Below are 9279 nucleotides of genomic sequence, written 5' to 3' on the forward strand. Positions count from 1 at the left end.
AATGAAAAAAAAAAAAAAAAAAAAAAAAAAAAAGATCCTAGATTTATTGGCCTGGGGATTTACCTCAGTGGTTCTGGTGCCTGCCTGGCAAGCGCAAGGACCTGAGTTCGATCCCCGGTACCAAAAAGAAAAACGAAAAAGTAAATACAACTAAATAAAGACTGTTCCTGTGGGAAGCTTAGACAAGAGAACAGCCCATATCTACCTTAAGGTATAATGTGAACATGTCATAAAGAAATAGTCAGAGCACCCAAAAGAAGACATCTGACATCTGGTCTTGATGTCCTCACAGGATCAAGGTAAGGGGTGGCATATGTGGGCACAGGTGCAAAACAATTTGGGACAGCACCGTCCTCAAGGAAGTGATGATTGAGGGACCAGGTTGCCTGGGATGGGGACAAGGTGGCAGGAAACGAAGTCAGGAAGTTAGGCCAGGGCAAGGTGGTGCTAAGGCAAGAACAGCTGCCCTGGAAACAGTTTAGTTGTTGCTATAATTTATATTTAGATGTCCCGGAGAGCCTCGCGTGCTCATAGGCAGGGCTTGTGGAAAAGAACTGGACCGTGGGGGCGCTGTAGTGAAATGTGTCATTAGGAGGTGGGGCCTGGCCAGAAGAGGCGGTCACCCAGGGAGCGACACACCTCCCTCCCCAGCGCCTCCCCTCACTCTCTGATTCCTGGCTACCATGGTGTGAGCAGCTTTCTTCCTCTGTGCCCCTCTGCCCTGCCAGTTCTGCCCTGAAGCCAGCCAACCATGGACTGCGTATGGGAGCCAAAATAAACCTCTCCTCCTTTAAGCTGTCAGGGTTGGATATTGTGTCTCAGGGGTCAGTTGTGGTGAGAGGTGGTGTAGGAAGTGATCCTATATGCAAATAATTGAAATTGAATTAAACTTATCATGAACAATATTGCTACACTATTGCCTCAGAGAACCGTCCCATTCAATATGTATTTTAAAAGCAGGTGATGTATGTGCTTAACATTTATTTTCATATTTTCGATACAATATTTGATAAAAACAGTGTTTAAATTTTAGAAATTTATTGTAAAGACACATTGCCATGAGTCCCCTCAAAATATTCACCCTCACTGCAAACATACTCATCCCATCATTCCTGCCACTTCGTGAAGCGGTTCTAGAAGTGTCCTTCTGTGTCTTTACAAGGTGTGATCACAAATACAGTGAGTGCCGTTGCTGAGAGCCTCCACTGCAAAGGCCCATGAAAACATGGTGCTATGTCTTCATCCACCTCATTCTCCGGATCTGGCACAGTGAGACTTCTGGCTCTTCCCCAAAGTCAAAATGACCACACAAGGTAAACGTTTTAAATCAGTTCAGGACATCAAGGCAACTAAAGACACTCGCAGGAGAGGAGTGGAGTAAGAAGGTCCTGGGATTCTCCCATGGATGTCTCCACAGGACACCGAATTGAATGCTGTTGGACTTGCGGGGCTCTGAGACTTTTTACAATTACAGAATTGCAGAAATAGTTTCTCTCCTTCACTGCCCCATCAGGGCTTTCGCACTGAGCTACATCCCCAGTCCTATTTTTAGTGTCTTTGGTGGGGGGCAGGGGACAAGGTCTCACTGAGTTGATAAGTTGTCCAGGTTGAGCTCAAATTTGCAATCCTTCTGCCTCAGCATCCCAGAGTAAGGCGTGCACCACCATGCTAGGTTTCCCCACTATTTCTCTTTGAACTCCATTCATTCCTAACTGAATCCGAGCCTCCCAGTCTTGACTACCTGGCCCACATTTCCTCACTTCCCGAAGGACACAAACAGCCAGTGCAGGACAGCAATGGACCACTGAGGCAGAGTGATCAGGGGCAACAGGACGTGGCTCCTCAGAGAGTTTCAATCATGTCAGAGTCCCAGTGGCAGCTCAGCCGGGGGACACCCAGCCGTCAGCACCTCAGCCAAGCAGGGAAGGTCATTCTCCCATGCAACTTTCTTCCTGCACAGCATGGGATCCCTCCTGCCCTGAGTGTTGGTCAGTCTCCTTGCAACTGAAAACCTTGGTAAACCTCCAGATATTTACAGACCACGGAGGTTTTCATTTCTCCTAGATAACTTGAAAACTTGACGCATGGTTCATCTCCCAAAGGCCGGGCCTCCAGAGTAACCCTGTTCTCACCTGCCCACCCAGTGGGGAGCAGGAGCCTGGCCAGCAACAGAGGGCACAGCGAATGATGCAGAGTTGCCCAAATCAGGAGAGGACCTCTGGCACCTGATGCATGTCAGGATGGTATGCACTGCAACTTTTCGGGAGACAAGATGCAAGATTTAACTAAGTGCCTGTACAGTAAGTTAGCTGTCCAGTGATGCACCGTGAAGTACAAGGAACCCCTTGAAGGAGCACTGGCACCATGCCGAGGTCATGACCGCTGCGTTTGTGAGTCAGCGCTTGAAACAGAAAGATCACACAGCTGTGTAGGCTTTGCACCACGACCCTCTCTGCCCCTGAGACTGAGGTGGAGAAATGGGAGACACCACAGGACAGGAGCACACTCATCCCTCCTTCAGTCCTGTCCTTAGCACTCCATCTATGCTGCACTTTCCTCCCTCCCTGCTCCAATTTTTCCTTCAGCTCTCAGAACCAGGACGACCAATTTTGGGGTGTCTTCAATGCCAAAGCAGGTTTCCAATTTCCTTTTCTCAATATCATCCAACAGAGAATCAGAGAAGGAGAGCAGCAAGGTCATGAAATTTAGATTGAAGAGAAAACAGTTTGCCATAGGAAGACATGAAGAGCATTTAAATGCTTCATTATAATTTGCATGTTTTAACATACATTGATTTACCTCATTTCCCAATTTTTTGTGGCCTGAAAAAAAATCAGGCTACGTGCAAATAAGCTTCTTATTGCCAAATAGAAGAAGCCAAATCGTTCCATCCTATTTTCTGCATATTCTGGTGCTAACTGCCAGCAGAGACGTTCTTCAGAGACACCCACACCTCACACTTCACAGTGTTTTCTAACATGCAGTTGGTGGGGGTGTAGGGATGGCAAAGAAAGAAAAGGGAGCAAATAATTCCTAACACCTGAGTTACAGACACCACGTATGGCATCCACCCACACAGCAGGGTATGTGTCATCATTCCTGCTCGATCTGGAAGCAAAACAGTGCTCCAGGACAGAGGACGTGTGGGTCTCCTCACCCATCCTGGGACATTCCCAGACTCTTCACTCTGCCTGCTGAGCTGTCCCTGCTCAGAAGAGAAGGAACATTATTAACTACTTCCCAATTCAATGTATGCCAATTATACCTCAACTGAAAATACACAGAAAATTAGAAAAAAACACATAAATGATCTCTTGCTAAAATTTTCATAGCTCATGATGAAGATGTTTCAAACTATCTCGGGTTGAACAAGGTAATTATTTCAAAATGTCACTTTATGAAGAAACTGAAGAGTTAATTCTCGCAGTAAAATCCACCCATTAGTCAATTTAGTGAGAGGACTCAGGTCCCACCAGCCCTTTGTTATATACTCAGTAACGAGCTGATGGATTGAACTTGGCCTGGGCCCAACACACGAATCCCCCCAGGTACTGCACAGAGACAAATCAACATTTCCATTGCTTCCTGGGAAAGAGTTTCTGGAAAATCTATAACCAGAGGGAACTAACATGTGATAGGCTTGGGAGGAAAAGATGGTACCCATTCCACCCCTGCTGTCACTGCCCAGCAGACGGCTTGGAGGCACAGCCCTGCATTGCCTGACCACAGGGTACATTCTCAAAGTCAAAAAGAAGATTTACCCAAACCCGGACAGATACAAATCTGCATAGCTCTGAAGCCTTTTAAAAATTGACTTATTATCACTAAAGTGTTGGCAGTCTTTGGAACAGGCTACTTGAAGTCTTTTGTTTTAATTATCTTAGTTTATTAGTACATGTAGAGTACATGTTTATATTCCTTGTGGGAAGTTGGTGTATGTACATAACACATCTCAATTCCTTTTTGAGCCCCTTATCCCCTCCCTCCTTCCTCCTTCCTCCATCTCTGGGTTCCCTTCCCCTTTGAGAATGATCTTCAAAGCAGACCCAATAGGTTATTAATTTTAGGAATTGCTGCTATTGCTATTGTTAGCTTTATTACTGTTAGAATTTCTGCAATTTTAGTCACTCTCTCCACACCTAAGATTTTACTTAAGAATACTAGGTAGAGAAGCTCACTGTAAAAGTTGTATGCAATGTAAAAATTTTCAGAACTTTTTGCTCAAGAAAGAGTCAGCTGGTAGTTTTAAAGGTTATAAACTACTAGGAAAAATATTTTAAACTCCCATCTGTAAATTGAAACCATGACCACATTTTTTTCCTTTAAGAAGAATAAATGCCCGAGGGTACTCTTTTAACCTTTGAGTCCAAATATCTCCATACCGTGTTTAATGTAAATCCACAAAAGAAGAAAAACACTGAGGAAAAAAATCTGTGTAGCATGTTACTGTGCTCACTGCAGTAGGCAATTTGATAACAAGGCACAGTCAACTATAATATAACAGCAAATATTTGCAAATCTCAACCTAAGTTATGAAAATACAGAATAAAAGGATCCTTACTGTGAGTCTGTGACTCCCACTTGAGATTTGAATCACGTGACAGTGGAAGCCATGTCATCCCATGACAAGGGGACAAGCAAGCTTCCCTCACAGCATGGCCTCACGGGGAGAGAGCCTCTGTGGAGGAAGGCGGGACCTGCCCTGTGCCAGAGCCCCGGCAGCCACAGACAGCAGCTGTTCACCTCTCACGCTTGGGCCAGGCTGCTCTGTTGTCTGCAGGTGTAGTGATGGTCCTGCTGGGCCCGCCTGCCCTCTGAGGAGATTCCAAAGGTATCCAGTTTTAAGTCAGAAAGCAACGCGAGGCCAACAGCAGAGAGCAGCATCGCAGTTCCACAGGCCCCCAGATGGCACCTAGTTTCCTTTCATGCTGGATGTTGTGGGAACAGAGAAAAGGCTGGTTCCATCTGTCCTGTTCTCTCCTTCTTGCTCCCCACGGAAGCAGAGGGGGGTGAGGCTGGCTGCCAGGTTCACTGTCACTCTCCTCATGGCTGTGGGGAGAGATCTCACTCGAGACAGAATTCAGAAAACAGAGGTTGTGCCAGTGGAGCCAAGTTGGTCTCCCTCAAGGGTGTTTCACGCTCGGCCCCTGCTGCGATCAACTTTCTGACTATGCCTCAAACATTCCTCAAATTTCGTCACATTAGATATTGAACAAGACTGAGGATAGGGCAACTAATCCAAGGCTGGCTGCTTCTCACTCCAAGAGGGCGATTCTAAGCCAGCAGGGTAAAGCTGGGTGCCACATAGATCGTGGGAACATGTCACAGAAGCGCTCGATTCCCACATTTTGCTCCTTCATCCTCACAGCCCCGCCTTGCTCACTCTGAAAGTGAAGTGCTGGGTATGGTTGGTGGTGGGCATGGGACAAAGCAGGGGACACTGGAGATGCAAACAGGTGCGGGAATGGCCCAGACACTGGGCCTACATCATGCACGCTCTCCTCTTCTCCCTCCCAGCCATGTCACCAAGCCGGACTTGGCACCCCGGGGCCTGACTGCAGCTTCTCTCTCAGGGTACACCAAGGTCTCATCCTTGCCCTCCAGCTGACCAAAGGACAAGAATGCACTAATGTGATGGAATTCATGGAGACTTGGGGAGTCATCCTGAGAAAACACCCACAGGTATTATTCTTTTCCTCCCAGGCCTTTCAGATGGATGCAGTAACATAAGGAAATACTAACTTTGCTGCCCGTAATCCGAGTACAGAGAAAGAGAGGTGGAGGTGCCAGCACTTGGATGAGACAAATAAGGAACTTTCCGCTCTGTCCAATTGCATCTCTCTCTCTTTGGAAAGCTAAGCCTTTTTCATGAGTGAAAGTAGAAAGAAAGAGAAACAGGCTACAGATCCAAGAGGCATAAATTTCCCTCTAATGACTCGTGGCAAGACCTGCAAGTCCCACCGACCCTTCCCAGCACAGAGCACAGCTGAGCTATGTGCCTGGCAGTGAACACTAAGCACGTTCCCTCCGAATGTAAAAACAGATCTCAACAACTCCTGCAATGGTTTTAGGAACCCTGGGGAAACTAGGTGGGAAAGGAAGTTGTATGCAAATCGCAGGTCAGCAATATCTCGACAAGAAATGCTTCTCCTCAACATCATGCTACCTTTCCTAACGAGCTTTGATCCATCTCTGAGATTAATCAATCACCAGGCCAGGCACTGGACCCTGCTGAGACCCATCTCAGACAACTCAAGATCATTTCAGATGCCTGGACTGTGGCCAGTATCCAGCCATTGACCCCCAAGATGTCCACCCAGGGCAGCACGTCACCCCTCAGGGTCCTTGTGAATTCCCCTACCCTTAGCTCTCCTCCTCACCTCAGGGACCCTCTTTGACTTGCTTATTGGAAGGGACATACTGTTTAGTTTTTTTATTATTGTATCCGTGCTGTACCTCTCAGGACTATCTCCTCCTGGAGACCAGAGCAGTGAGGTCTCATTCACTGTCGTAGGTGCCATGGCCACCCACAATATGGCTCACAGGACAGAAACTCGAGTATCATTTGCGAGCTTATAAGAAATGGAAGATCAGCCAGGCATGGTAGCACATGCCTGTAATCCCAACATTCTGGGAGGCTGAGGCAGGAGGATCACAAGGCTGGATAACTTAGCAAAATCCTATCTCAAAATAAAAAGGGATAGGGATTTAGCTCAATGTGAAGGCTCTGTATTCAATCCCTAGCACTCAGGAAAAAGAAAAAGAAAGAGTAAATGGAGGGTCTCTAGCCCCACCCCAAACTTACTTAATCGGGACCTACCTGCAATTTAGCAAGCTACCTGTTGAGGCCATCCATATATGCACGAAGTCTGAGAAGGACTGTTAGAGACAGTAGATTGTCAACTGATATTTTTCACATAAGCCAAAGTCTGCACAAGTCTCTCCCTCTCCTTGCTCCTGTCCTGGGCACAGCAGATGAGTGGGTCAGCTGGCAGGAGCACTCTTCACTGCCCTGGCTGACCACCCATGAAAGGGCAGCAAGCCATCTCCTGCCCCAGGAAGCCAGTGGTCACTGAGTGTCATGCTCCAGGGGACAGGCACTTCACAGATCTCTCGGGGTCTTGGGACATTCACCTGAACCAAGTCTGCAGGCTTGGGGATTTTAAATACAGTGAGAGTGAATGTGACTCGGTGCACCCACGAGAATGTACGTCCCTCTCTGAGGACTCCCCGTGGCTCAGGAGAGGCACCACCGGCAGACTAGAGACCCCCTATCCCTCTGCTGCCACAACACTCCACCGCAGCTGTTCCGGGGCCTGGCCTCCATAGAGAAACCCCTGCACCAGGGCGTCCTTGAGCGTCAGTGCCCTGGCCACCCAAAGCCTAGTGCAAACTCGTGCTGGGCTCCCCCAAGGAACTCTGCAGCCAGTAGCTCACAGACAGGGGCACGACACAAAGGTGCCTGTGACGGTGGGGCTTCCCTGGGGTGTGCATCCTTTGCAACCTTGGTCCCTGGGTGAAGGGGAGAGGAACCAAGTCCAGAAATTTCACCAGGTCTTCAGAAAAAAATAGGGCCAGATTCCCTCTTGCGTCCTGTTTTGTGTATGTCAATGAGCACTACATTGCTAAAGGTGGAGGGACTTAGGCTTGGGCCACAGCAAAGAAACCAAACTCAAGCAAGAGTGAGTAGCTCGGGACTAGGCTTAACTGTCTTGTCCAGGCACAAAGCAGCAGGCAAACCCCAGTCCAGACACTGCCTGCGTGTGCCATCCACAGCTGGGCCTAGGGCCACACAGCCAACACGGAGGGCCTTCTCCACCTCCATGCATCCAGCACCAGCATAAAATCTATTGGCCTGTAGAAAAAGGGGCAGGAGAATATAAAGAATCCATAACTCTTTCTCTCTCTCCTTTCCACCTCCTCATTCGTCTCCAAACCCAACCACAGTGGTATGCACAGTGAGAAGACCAGGCAGCTCTGGCTCTGTGTATCCCTTTGAATAAGATATTCAACTTCCTGTGGAAATCACATCACCCTAGAGAGCCCCAAGTTCAACTGCCCCTAGTATCTTCAATGGGAAATACCAGAATACGGGCCAAGAAGGTTAAATCTCTGAGGCTTAAGCCCAACCCGGCTTCCCAAAGAATCAAATCTATACTTTATTTCCAGGCCAGTCCTAGGTGTCTTAAATCGGATAGTTACCAGGAGCATCTGTCAACCAAAGGGTGTCTGGAGGGCCTAGAAGTCATTCTAAGCCCTCTCTCTTCCCCACACCCAGAAGAGATGGGTGTGAGATTTTGCACTCAGCCTCTGTGGTCCTTAAAACTCTTCCCACACCCACCTCACCTGAAGCTTCCTCCAACCCCATCTACCTGCGTCCAGTCAGCCCATCTGTTTCCGGCCAAACTCCTACTTTAGGGCCTCATTTTCATTGTTTTTTCTTGCCTCTGATCAACTCCACTATCTTCTGGTCCCATGTAACGTTTCCTTCCTGTCTTGTGTATTTCTAGCTGTGCGTGTGGATGTGTAAGGCAAGTGATCCCTTTGGCACAGCCTGACATCTCTTGAATTATCCCATTTCTACTTCTGGTCTTGAAGGGTCTGAATTCAAAAAGCTTTCTTAAAGCTTCTAGGGCTGGCACTGCAAAAGCAGAGAGCAAGTCCGCCTTTCTGTGTGATTGCTGACCACACTGCCTATCCTGTCACAGGTGCCCAACAAATATTTTTGATGACCAAATGCATGACAGACATGCTATACGTCAGCAGGCGACAAGTCAGTGCCTTATTGTGTAAGTACACTACCTATTTCCGGACATATCTGTGTTCCAAAGGATTAATGCTCATAAAGTGATTTGACATCTGCAAATAACAATACTGTCAGGTGAGCTGGTCAGCCGCTGCCAAAGAGGGACATCGGAGAAGCAGACTGTACAATTCACCAGGAGTAAAGGCAGAGGTGAGGAAGGAAGGGGAGGAAAGGGGCAGAGAGGAAATAGTCAACAAACGAGTTAAAACTCACCTTTGTCATAATCGTCATCCTCAATTGCTTTCTTCTGAAGTTTCTGAAGCCTCAACTTTAAGGATGTTACCTGTATTGATTTTAAGGGTAGGCAGAGACAAAAATCAAATTACAATAGCATTCAAACAAGCTCCTTTTGTGAAAGCTAGGAACACCTAGAAACTATTTCAGAAATGAACTTCTCAATTCTTTAAAACACACACGCAAATGTATATTTTCCAGTGCCAGATGCATTTGTTTCTCAAAAAAAAAAAAAAAAA

General features: G+C 47.4%; 1 protein-coding gene across 1 annotated transcript in view; it reads right to left on the bottom strand.

Moving 5' to 3' along the window:
• LOC117285446 (disrupted in schizophrenia 1 protein-like) overlaps positions 1 to 9279 on the bottom strand; it is a 46925-nt gene that overhangs the window by 17507 nt on the left and 20139 nt on the right. Inside the window, exon 4 of the mRNA XM_033761779.1 lies at positions 9020 to 9089. Coding sequence (XP_033617670.1) covers positions 9020 to 9089 — 70 coding nt within the window. The remainder of the gene's footprint in view (positions 1 to 9019; positions 9090 to 9279) is intronic.

The sequence above is a fragment of the Fukomys damarensis genome, unplaced genomic scaffold, assembly GCF_012274545.1.
Source record: "Fukomys damarensis isolate Sample0158 unplaced genomic scaffold, DMR_v1.0_HiC HiC_scaffold_10, whole genome shotgun sequence".
In the NCBI taxonomy this organism is placed as follows: domain Eukaryota; kingdom Metazoa; phylum Chordata; class Mammalia; order Rodentia; family Bathyergidae; genus Fukomys; species Fukomys damarensis.